This window comes from Chanos chanos, chromosome 1 (genome assembly GCF_902362185.1).
Source record: "Chanos chanos chromosome 1, fChaCha1.1, whole genome shotgun sequence".
Lineage (NCBI taxonomy): Eukaryota > Metazoa > Chordata > Actinopteri > Gonorynchiformes > Chanidae > Chanos > Chanos chanos.
In genome coordinates, this window is record NC_044495.1 from 17,412,028 (window position 1) to 17,424,559 (window position 12,532).

General features: G+C 37.0%; 1 protein-coding gene across 1 annotated transcript; it reads left to right on the forward strand.

Annotated features, from left to right (window-relative positions):
* The first annotated feature begins 5,002 nt into the window (after nucleotides 1–5,002).
* adss1 (adenylosuccinate synthase 1) lies at nucleotides 5,003–10,976 on the forward strand. Its single transcript, XM_030780059.1, has 13 exons — nucleotides 5,003–5,191; nucleotides 6,291–6,393; nucleotides 6,482–6,544; nucleotides 6,814–6,864; nucleotides 7,006–7,072; nucleotides 7,210–7,317; nucleotides 7,403–7,484; nucleotides 7,580–7,706; nucleotides 7,810–7,964; nucleotides 8,358–8,482; nucleotides 9,807–9,904; nucleotides 10,095–10,244; nucleotides 10,924–10,976. Exons 1-13 carry the CDS (start codon nucleotides 5,003–5,005, stop codon nucleotides 10,974–10,976), a joined length of 1,371 nt encoding a protein of 456 aa, XP_030635919.1.
* The last annotated feature ends 1,556 nt before the right edge of the window (nucleotides 10,977–12,532 follow it).

Sequence of the window (12,532 nt, forward strand, 5' to 3'; positions counted from 1 at the left end):
TCAAACTAACAAGCACAAATGGAAGTGCTAACTTGCTTTTTCCAAATTAACAAAATTGCATTACAAAGTAACATTATTCTGATATTTTGGACTTTGGGTCTCTTTTTCAAACAATTTGGTCCCCCTGTTTTCTAAATCTTCTATAAATTCACTGTCTCTGGGTCAGTTGTATTTTGTATTTTGCATCAGATCTCTGCCCTTATTTATGATATTCATCTATGAATCTATTTTTAAAGTTAACTCATTAGCAGTTTTACTGTCATCAAAGTGTGGCGCTGTATGGCTTTTGAATTGAAAATTTAGAATGGGAAAACTTATGTGCTTTTTATATAGCAATAAGTAATACCCTTTTGCCATAAGATAGTAAATGCTGATGTACTCAGAGTAAGGCTGGTCGAAAATAATTTAACTTTTCTTAGTCTTACTTTTACCTTAGACATTACACAAAAGATCAGAACAGTCCCCTGACATTTGTCTGTGTTCTCAGGCACAGACCTTTTAAATAGTCTCTGTTAATTTTGCACCTGTTTATATAATTTGTGGTTCCCTTGGCGGTAATAGTCATTCACAAACTATAATTACCCATTTAGATAGGTAGAACTGGAGCATTCTGATCAAAGATGTTAAAATCAAGTTTATGTAGTTGAAAAGTTTTTTTGAAAGCAGTCATGGAGATTAAAAAATATGCTTAAACTGATTTAATGTTTAGTTAGAGTTGTGCAATTAAGAAAGTATTCTATTAAATAATCTGATTGTGAAATACTTGATAAACAACTCAACGGTGTGATGTGAACGTCTCTGCTTATGTCAGATGCCTTAGAGCATGTCCATTGTGTCATACTTCCAGTATTGGAGTAAAAACATTAAAATATGTTTAGATTTATGTAGTTTGGTCATTTTATCTTGAGGGCTGTGATAATTATGGTAGACATGAAATTATTGTTGTTGGTGGGTTTGTTGTATCTGTTCATTATATTTGACAACCCAGGCTTGACATCACATTTATATTATAAGTTTGGAATCGCCAGACAGGAACGGAAGTGATAAAAACTGAACTAAAACCAAATCAACTAAATGAAATGGGAACACTTGACTGGGTGTGCTGCAACTGACCCTTTATGTGACCTTTCAAATGACCTCTAATCTTCCGATTTTAATCTGACTCACACCCACATCTACTCACACCTTTACATCTATGTGTTGCATTCATACACTTTGTCTTCCATGTTCAGTCAGATGCATCATTGCATCCATATGTACTAAACAGCCACAGTAATCAGTCTTATCTTATTTGCACTGTCTCTTCTTGAGTCTTTTGACAAGTTGTTACTGTCATTTGGTCGAACAATGGCATTATGATCAACAAATGTTCACAAAAAGTACTCTACTGTGAGTTCATTGTTCTGTTCTGTATCCACAATAAAAACTACAGCCCTTTAATATAATTTTAACGAAATAATACATTTACCAAATACATATTTATGTTTAACAACTTTTTCTCATTTTGTCTTTTTTTTTTTTTTTTTTTTTTTTTTTTTTTACAATAACAGGTAGTTCTAAGAAAAAGAAGGGAAGAGGAAAGAAGAAAAGCTGAGTTCATCACTGTTGCTTTTCACTCAGGACCTACTAGACTATATATGAGAAATGCTGTAATGCGCTGGTTAGCACTTCTGAACCTTACTTAAAATTACATATGAACAGCTAAGGACCAAGATATTATATACTACTGTTTATAAATTAACATATTTTATATGTATTCATTTATCTGAGATAAAGCGTTTCTTTTTAAGTGTCTCTCTAAAAAAAGATTAATGTTGAACTTAACCAGATGCCGTGTGTCTGTTTGTATTCTCTTTGCTTAAGAGCCAGAGCTGAGACTATTTATAGAATAAACTATTGAATTGTACCAAAAATAATGCTATAAGCTCCAAAACATTTTACAGGTTTATGAATTGCTTAGATGAGTTTAACGCCTCTGTAGTACTTATAATACCTATCGTGATAACAGTGTTAATCTTGCAGATGTATTGATTTGTACTTGTTCAGTGAATTCTAATCTCCATTGCATATTAAAGTACAAAATGGTAATATAGAATATAACTATAATATCTTTTTCTTAAAAATGTTTTGAATGTATTAATTACATTTTCTGGGACAGAATCTAACTTAAATATGGCACTATTTCAGAGGGAAAAACTTAAAAACGTAAATTGCCTCAGGCTAAACTCAGTTACCGTATTTTATAAAGTCAGTAACTTTTATCTTACCAAAATCCAATGGGATATTTTATTTTCTCACATAATTTCACGAGTATGATAAAAGGATCCAAATAATGGCAAACTATCAGCAGTTTTCCCCCCTTTTTTGAGCATATTGTTTAAAAATGATGCAAAAGTGTTTATTTCTCTGGCAGTGGCATATTGCTGATGTTCAATGTGATAACGTGATCCAAATGATAAAAGCCTTGTGTCATCATTGGTCATGGATGGTGCCACTTTTATTTTGGAAGGTTATTTCCATTTCTGATTTGGAGTTTGTTTTCAGTAAAGCACAATGCCTCATTTAAAGTCCTCACAGGTTGATGTTATTCATATTCTGCTGCCTAAAAATACAGGTCATAATTTTTTTAAAATTGCAGTTTATTTCTCTGATCTGTTCAACATACTCTGCATACTCCATAGGACACACCATCTAATATTTTTAAGTGCTCTCTGAAGTGGAATTGCATAAATAGTCATATCACCAGAATGTTTTTTTTTTTTTTTTTTTGCATGAATATTTATATTGAAAGTCATTCATGAAAGTCATATGCCATGCAGGAGAAAAAATGCATAATATTCTTTTGTGTGTATTTTTTAATACTAAATGCGTTACAGTTTTAAGCATGTATACAGAGACTGAACTAGCTGAGCAGAAACCAAAGACGCCATAAGCCATCCTCACATACATCATGTGTTTTATTTCATATCTGTGAGGGGTTTTTGGACCCCTAAAATGATTTAGGTTAAAATTTGGCTGTGCCCAGTGTTGTAGTAGATGTCCATAATAAGTGCACTGACGCAAGTATTTTGTACATCTTAAGTGTGCTACTTACTTAAGAACTCAGAGTAATTCATTTCTTGTATGCGGGCAGTCAGGATCGCTGTGACTAAAACTTTGATGATTGTACTATTGGGGAGATCCAAGGCAGACATGAAACTATGTGTTTAATTCCTATTCACAAAATTAGGGCAAGATATTCACCCTCAACAGTTACGTGAAATGTGTTGATGCACAAAGATACAAATGTTAAAGTCGTGGAACTGCTCCTGCAGCCAAGTAAACCAGGCAGAATACCCAGGGCACGCAGAAGACTAAAATGGGCAGATGTTACAAGCCACGAGTCCTCAAGAGCAGATGACTAGATTATCTGGAAAGTATTCAGTATGTATTCAGAACTATCAATCAGTATAGAAAGTAACATACATGGAAAAAAGGAAGAAATCTGTGCCATTAAAGCATCTTTAACCTGTTGCTGATAATTGGGATTTGTATACATTGTATGTATTCTCTCAAGAAGAGTATTTTCTGACAGTGTCACTGTTTGTATACTGTTATGCAAATAGATATGGTATGAAATAAACTTGGTTTTACTGGTTACAGATAAAGCCTAATAGGAATAAATAATATTTATCATTGGGTAATACGCTATTGAGCATTAAATTTAGTTCATATTTAGGATAATCAATGTCCAGAAAGCTGTGAATATCATTTTAATTACATTGCATTGTCTGCCTGGTGTAAGCAGACAGTCATTGATACTGAGTCACTCAAAGACACAACAAAATCTCTGGTTTTGATGAGATGTGTAGTTAAATCTGAACAGCATCAACTAACCCAAAGCCTGTCACCATATATCCAAAAATCATGAGTGATGGATTAGTCTGTTAAATTTATCATTTGAATAAATTCATTTCAGAACATGGAGATGGACCGCGTGTCATTCCCACCTCTTTTGCCACTATGGTTGAAGGTACTAGGGAAAAGTAAGGATTATCTTCAATTTTCAGAATCTAAATAAACTTAGTAAAAATGTTTGTCGTTGGATTTCAATTAAGTTCTCCACTAACTAAAGTTTGGGGGACAAAGAGGATAAAGTCAACATATTCGTATATGATTGTTAGTCGCTTTGGCTAAAAGCGTCTGCCAAATAACAAAATTGTAAATTGTAATGCCTTTTTTACGTCAGTTCTCTGGTGAAATTGTGCAACATTGCGAATTGTATGGTTTCAGGATCATAAATGTTTCTCAAATGAAAGCCATGGAAAGATACTGTATCTGGGCGTACAGCCTACTCTATTAAAACTTTTTTTTTATATTATACGTCATGTTATATTTATATTCTCTGATACAGTCCATAGTAATGCAGTACTGCAGTACTTGTGTTAATTGCTACTTACGTATGTAAATGGAGATTGATTTTCTGTAGCAAACAGAGGGAAGAAAAAGGAAAGGTTTGCCTGGGTTTATTTTCAGGGAGTTAGCTACTGCATACGCCATGAGGTGTGATCCTACTCATTCATAACTCTTTGTATTTTTCTGTGAATGATGTACCTGGTTGGAAATACGCCAAGCAAACGGGACTTAACACTTTTTGTGTTCAGAGTTTTCCTTGCTTGCTTCAACAGCGCTCTCCAGCGGCCATTCCCCGATACGTTACAATTTGAAAGAACACAATAAATGTAGGCTATATTTCGACATGTAGAGAGTTCAGACTGTTGGAGTTCATTTTTTTTTTTTAAGTTTGGCGATTTCAGTTGGCGAAGTCTCACTCCGAAAACAACCGAGCACACAAATACATGGGTAGCAGTTACCTATCCAAAGGGTTTTCTTAGCGGTCCTAAACCCAGGAATGCATTCCGCAGTAGTGAGCATGCGCGCTCAAGTGACAGACGCTGTCAAATACAGCGTCTGAAGGCTGTAGGCGTCTGATTCACTCTACGTGGTTCTCAGGTCGACCAAGATGTCTCTCGCCTGGTCAGGAAACGACCACAAGAGTTATACGAATCCTTCCTCTGGAGGAATAAAGAGACCGCGGAACGACTCAGGGAACAAAGTGACCGTTGTCCTTGGAGCGCAATGGGGAGATGAGGGCAAAGGAAAAGTTGTCGACTTATTGGCAACAGAATCTGACATCGTCTGCCGATGTCAGGTAAAGTCGTGCTTCGGTGACACTGAGATAAATTTGCATCTTAAATCAAACACGATTCAGTTTCTGTCAAAATGTTTGCTGGTATGGCATATCGGGTTTTCATTGTCTTTCTCTTTCTTGACATATTCAAGGAGTTTATTTAACATGCCCTCACCTAATACTCTATGCAGTTTATTTTTAGCTTACTTTTTTGGGGGGGGGGCAGGGGGGTCTGAGAGATCAGAGGGGTTGCTGAGATGTTTTCATATTGTGCGGCGAAAGTGAAGTACATGAAGAGCTCCTCAAATTATGTACTCCGTGATATTTTGGTCCAGCAACGAAGATATCGAATTTCAGCGGCACTAGACTGAATGTAACAAAACATTAGAATAGTAAATACGTACCTAAACACTTTAAAGTTTGTGCATATTTAACAAGTGAGTTTGCACGTTCTTGTTGGTAAATCATTTCTTTAAAGGATGGTAAATATTTTCCAAATATATGTATTCTCTCATATTTTATGTGCAAAAGTAGCTTGTGTTTTTATAAAATTTACACTTCGGATTACAGAATGTGTTAAAAATGCCTTGTTTCTTCCCAGTACAGCTGCTTTAGAATGACCATATCCACAGGTGAAATCTTCAGCTGAAGAAGAAATTGTTTATAGCTGTTATGCAAAGACCGAGGGGTTGTCCCTGCCCTGATTTAATGACAGTTACTGGACTGGACTCACCCCACCCTCCCAGACTTAGGCCAGGTCAAGTTCCCAGGGGGCTTTGACATATGAGAAGGGCATGGGCACTCTTTCACGGGGGGAGGCGGGTGTATGTGGCTCTACCCAATGGGAATGCCTGTGGCTTGGGTAAAGGGCAAGAGGGCCACCACAGGGATAGGATGAGTTTATAAACATCTTTATTTCCATGGAGGAAAATAAGACTGTAAATCCATGCTGGTTACTAGAGATTCAGTGAGTTCTGGTGTACAGTTTCACCTTGTTGTTGAAACACCCTTTACACACACACACGCACACACACATTCATGCACATAGAACACTAGCAGTGACTGAATATGAAATTTGTAAAGTGTTAAAAATAACCAAGGTGTAATTTTGATTTGACAGGGTGGAAACAATGCTGGTCATACAGTTGTAGTTGAAGGCAAAGAGTATGACTTCCACCTTCTCCCTAGTGGCATCATTAACACCAAATGCATTTCCCTAATCGGTGAGTACAACATATTCTTACAGAGCAGCTCAGAAAATTTACTGTTGACATTTATTCTTACTGATTAGTTTTCCTTGTTTTCTGACAGGTAATGGTGTGGTCATCCATCTTCCAGGCTTGTTTGAAGAGATTGACAAGAATGAGAAAAAGGGTAGAGAAAGCCTCTTTTAATCAATGAAAGTATTCTGAGTAACAATCACAATTTCACAATGAAACAATCTCTAGCTTGATAACATCAAAAACAGAACAGAAATCTTTCATGATTGCCAGTCTTCAGGCACACCAACACTGGCAAGAGTAATATTATTGTTGATATCAGCAAGTTTTGTGTGTTATCATGTCATTTTCTTGGATCTACCTTTAGGGTGCATCATGGTTCTGATCTGAAGAAATTAAATAACATTTTTCTTGTGTGAAAAGGGTTGAAAGGATGGGAGAAGAGACTGGTCATCTCTGATCGAGCTCACATAGGTAAATATTTTTACACTGGGATCATAGTTGGAAGTGCATCCATTAAGTTACTGAATATAACTGAATACTGATAATGATGACAGTTAAAGAACAAGCATAATGTAGAACTTGTGTGTTGATCTTTTCATTGTGTTCTTACAGTGTTTGATTTCCATCAGGCAGTGGATGGTATGCAAGAGCTCCAGAGACAAGCACAAGAGGGAAAGAAGTAAGGGAATGAGATGGGTTCACTCAATTTATCATTTTAAATCTTTGCACAGATGGGATCACATGTGATTTTACAGCACTGCGGTATTGTATTACTGTTGTATGATTCTTACATTTTTTTAAAATTTTCCCCTCCAGCATAGGAACAACCAAGAAAGGCATTGGACCGACATATGCTAGCAAGGCATCTCGCACTGGACTCCGTATCTGTGACCTGATGGCTGACTTTAAAGAGTTTTCTGCTAGGTATTGTCTCAAGCCAGAGGGCACATGAGGACATTTACAGAAAATGATTCTGGTGGACATTTTTCTTCTGTATGGTTATTTTCAGGTTTAAGAACCTTGTGCAGCAGTATCAGGCTATGTATCCTGCTCTGAAAGTGGATGTTGAGGGCCAACTCAAAAAACTTAAGGTCAGTGAAAAAGAAAGAATAATCTTTTATCGCTGACATTTTTGTAGAATTTGGAAGAACTTTACGCTCTCTCTCTCATGTTTGTATTTTCACAGGAGTATGCAGAGAGGATAAGACCCATGGTGAGAGATGGTATATATTTTATGTATGATGCCATTCATGGACCCCCAAAGAAAATCTTGGTTGAAGGAGCTAATGCTGCCCTTCTTGACATTGACTTCGGTAAGGTTACTGCTATGAGGTAAAATGTGAAATGTCTTCTTCTTTTCTTACTTGGCTCACATGGAAAGGAGACTTAAAAAATCTTTGTACAATTTCTCTTAAGGGACATATCCCTTTGTGACATCATCAAACTGCACTGTGGGAGGGGTCTGCACTGGTCTTGGCATTCCGCCCGCCAACATTGGAGATGTATATGGGGTGACAAAAGCCTACACTACCAGAGTGGGCATTGGGGCCTTCCCAACAGAGCAACTCAATGTAATGTAATATTATGTGTGATTTGTGAAAAATGCGTCAAGTATAGAATTCATAAAACGTAGATGTTAATGTACTTATGCAATACAGCTCGCATGACTCTCACTCATATATGCATCCTAGTGTCAAGAGAACACCCTGTTGGAACAGCTGTCAGGTAGATTGGCTGTACAGTTCAAACACTTGAGAACTCTAACACTCATCATATGCACAGAGGATAAATTTAGGTCCTGTGTCATGCTCACTTATAGAACATGTGCCGTGGATTCTTTTGCAAACGTGAGAGTGAACGATTAGGTGACGTTTGTCATCTGGTTTTATAAAGGTTGCAGTGTCGTTCTGGTGAAGAATACATACCTTGTTAATTGAAATAATGTTGCTTTGTCTTCCTTATAGGAAGTAGGGGAGCTGTTGCAGACACGAGGTCATGAAGTTGGCGTGACCACTGGCAGAAAGAGACGCTGTGGTTGGCTGGATCTAGTCATACTGCGATATGCTCACATGATCAATGGGTTTACTGCGTGAGTATGGTGATCATTTTTTTCCTAATGACAACCCAAACAGTTGCTGGTGAATTTAATGAGATAACTCGGACCACCACATGTGCCATGTTCCCAGCAGTGCAGGATAAAGCCTGTCAGTTTTGAGTTAATTTAGTAAGTCTCCGCTCAGTACAAAACTGCACGCAAGGATACATGCATCAGTAAAAATATAATACTTCTCATAAATTCTCAAACAATGTTGAGAATCAAATCTGATACTCAGTAATACCCATTCACTCCGATCTCCTTAGTTTACCTATATAATCTAGGTGTATTATTCAAAACCTGGGTTATTAAACCACCCCTTTAGCAACTGTGAACACAGGCCTTAAAGTTGTGACACAGTAGTTTATAGTTGCTGCATAGTACTTTAAATCTTTTCCCCTGTCACTATTATAATTTGGTTCACAGTTCAAGTACAAACCGTATACATCAAACAAAACCAAAACATTCATTCATTCATTCATTCATTCATTCATTCATTCATTCATTCATTCTCTAAGCTGCTTATCCTAATTAGGGTTGCGGGAAAACCAAAACAAATAAGGTGAAAAATCAAGAGAATATTTCTTAATTGGTTGTACTTTCTTAATCAACACCCATGATGACAAGTCTTAAGCGCACATGAGCGATAGATAAAGAGAAACTAGGGAAATCCTCCCATCACTCCTCTCAGTGAAGAGTTTACTAGAAGGAGAAACTTACTCTTGTCAGAGTTTTATGTCTGGAGCATGAAAAATGTGGAAATCCTCCTCATGATTTTTCTCTGGGAAATTTGTCAGAAGAAAAAAGAAAAGAAATTTGGTTTTCAATGTCTTCAGCAAAAGGATAGCAAGATTTTAGCCTGTGAAACCTTTTTAGTAGCAGTAGTTGTTTCACCAAGTAATGCGCTTCTTCATTTGGAAACAATACATGTTTCTGATGTTAGGTTTGTCCCAGGCCTAAGGCAGTGTCCTTCCACCATACAAGAGAGACTCAAAGTCATTTCAGAAACTGTAAACTGAAAGGGAAAAGATTAACACCTGTTTGTTAAAACTGCAGTGGTTAACTCGAAAAGCTGTTTTTAAAGATTTGTTTATATATTAAATGGGTTAAAGCTTTGCAATCCACTCTTTCTCATGACAGGTTTCCGATGGGAGATTGATAAACACTAGCACTGCATCACATAAAAAGCTTTATCACAACTGTCCATAATGTTTCACATAGTAAGTCATGAATCTGTTGGTCAGAGTGTCCTTGTCATGACCGGGTAAGATTGTGTTGATCAGATTGTTGTATCATAATGTCTTTTTCTATTGTGCAGGATTGCTTTGACTAAACTGGACATTCTCGATGTGCTGGATGAGATTAAAGTGGGAGTGGCCTATAAACTAAATGGCAAGAGAATTCCCCATTTCCCAGGTGAGGCTTTCTAGATTCACTGTGCCAAAAGCCTGTTGAGATATATATTGCTTCAAACATTATGTCTACCCCTATAATTTGCCTACATTTTATTTGAAATATTCTTATAGTGGCATATTTGATCACTTGAAAACTTTGTTTGAGTGGTCTCACTTATCTCTTGTTCTCTATCCCTTATGTTTTCACATAGCCAACATGGATGTCTTACAAAAGGTTGAGGTAGAGTATGAGACCTTCCCAGGCTGGAAGAGTGACACCTCAGGGGCCAGAAAGTGGAATGATCTCCCCCCCAAGGCTCAGAACTACATCCGCTTTGTGGAAAATCATATTGGTGTTCCCAGTAAGTCATGTTTATGATCACAAGCAACAAGACTCCAAAATAACACCAAGATATATAGCCTAATGTGGGAAAATTGCCATGTCTTTGGAGAATATAGGGTATTCAGGTGCTGGATCAGGGCTCTCATGTGTCCTGGAAAAATTGGATATTTATAGACCAGTAATTGAAAGCACATGGAAAATGATAAATTGAGTAAAATGACCTTGAGAACTGGGTAAGATCGTTGTGGGAAATTAACAGGAAGTTGAATTTTACTTCATCTGCTTTTTCCTTTTGCTGTTTGTGCAAACGCACCTAAATGTATTGGTAAAGAGATATAGAGAAGGAATGCAGTGCTTGTCCAGTCACAAGCTTCAGCTGTCTTAGCACATTGTCGAAAGCTGTTATATTTTTACTCTGATGCCAAGAGTGACCATTTAGCAACTGGCCTCCTCTTGAGAGTTGCAGTTTGAGCAGACCTTTGCTTCAAACCTACACAAACATAACTTCAGGAAAGTATGGTCTTTCTGAAATGTAGTTTCTGAAATTTGGATTCATGCATGAGGCATAAGAGTGGAATAAAATCCAGCTCAAATCTAGACTGAGCTTCTAGATATCAAGAGTGAAAATATCAAAATTCGTTCAGTACTGTGTGGATGGAGATTCTGTAACTTATTGCTCTGTGTTTTTCTCTCCACAGTTAAGTGGGTTGGTGTTGGAAAATCCAGAGAATGCATGATTCAGATGTTCTAGAATACCCATCTTCATTTTCTTCATGAGCAACACAGATCCACTCAAGATGTGCCTCTTTTCTGAAGATTCCTATCACGTTAATATATCCAGTGACTTTGGTGGTTGTGTCTAACCTCAGTTGTCATGCCTTAATGCCCAATCTCATGTGACTTTTCACAAACTGGTTTTCTTTCAGATATCTGTATTACATGGTTGCTGACACACTAGTTACCAACAGATTAAAGCTAAAACACAACTGAACTCTTCATTTTAACCTCTTTAACCTCTATAATGGCAGTTATACTTCACATGGTTCTCACTTTTTTTTCTTGACTGTGAAACCAGTTTATCTTAGTGAAGTCTTCAGGGTGATGTCTGTTTACAGAGTAAATATGTGTGGTGTCAAAACAGTAATCAAGGGTGCCTCATTTTGAACTAAAGCCAGTAATGCACATTTCCATGGTTTGTATGGTCCTGAACGATTCCCTCTGTTTTTGTGTTTTACAGAATGGACAATAAGTTATCATGTGCTAATGGTTATCACAAGCTATTTTGCTATACATTCAGTCAAAACAAAATAAAGCATTATCTATCAGAATTCCATCTTTTTTTCCTTTGTTCATTTTTCTATGGTTGGGGAATATGAAATGTCATTTCTGCTGATTCCACAAATAACCTCAGCACTGAATGTGCTGTTAATTCATGATGAAATGAAGGAATAAAATTAAGTTATGTTGTCAAATATCTTTTCATTTGGTTAATTATTGTATTCCTTATGTGTCCTTCTAACACAATTTTTGATAAAGATTCTTCTGGAATAAACATTTTTCACAGATATGAAAGATGTCAGATATTGTTAGCCTAGAAGTGAAATCAGCTGGAGTGTGATCATAAATAGATTCTGGCAAAGAACAGGCTGTCCTTCTTTCTCATGCCAAGAACTTCCAGTGGTGGCAGTAAATACCAACCAGACTACGTTCAGGCTGCAACAGTGCAAGTCCTTTAGGGCTTGCTTCTCACTACAGCCCCTGACCTTGGGTCAGCTTTTTCCATTCACCTTACTAACTGAGACCACCTAAGGAAAAATGTCAGCTGATCTGAAGTCAGTGGCTAGGCTACTATGTCCAACCCTTTTGTCCTACTTAAATTTCCCAAAGGCACAGAGTGTTCCTCAATTATACGTCATGTGCTTGTGTCCTGAGCAAACCAATGAACTGCTAGTAGCTCTCCAGTCACATGAAACTATAAAATTCACAGAGTTTGCATCATGTTTACCGTCCACAAACTATAGCAATCATTATGCACTTTAATTTTAAGGCTGGTCAGGAACATAACTTTTGAAGGGTGTGGAGATGGGTAGTTTTTTTTTTCCAGAAACGCACAACTGTGTACCTTTATGTTAAGAAGTACAGGGGGTACTTGTGGATGTGTGAGAATGTGTATCATTGCACTCTGCAGTTGTTTAAAAAAAAAAAGATGACTAAGAAAATACCATGGGAAAACTGACAAAGAAAATTTACTGACAGCTCAAATTATGCTAGATCAATTATGATGCACAGGATCAGTATTCTCTTGTT

What these genes read in the sequence shown, in the direction of transcription:
- adss1 (XM_030780059.1), top strand. Translation starts at nt 5,003, where the DNA reads ATGTCTCTCGCCTGGTCAGGAAACGACCACAAGAGTTATACGAATCCT. An exon ending in ATGATCAATGGGTTTACTGC is followed by an intron (nt 8,483 to 9,806) that starts GTGAGTATGGTG and finishes TCTATTGTGCAG; the next exon opens with GATTGCTTTGACTAAACTGG. An exon ending in AAATCATATTGGTGTTCCCA is followed by an intron (nt 10,245 to 10,923) that starts GTAAGTCATGTT and finishes TTCTCTCCACAG; the next exon opens with TTAAGTGGGTTGGTGTTGGA.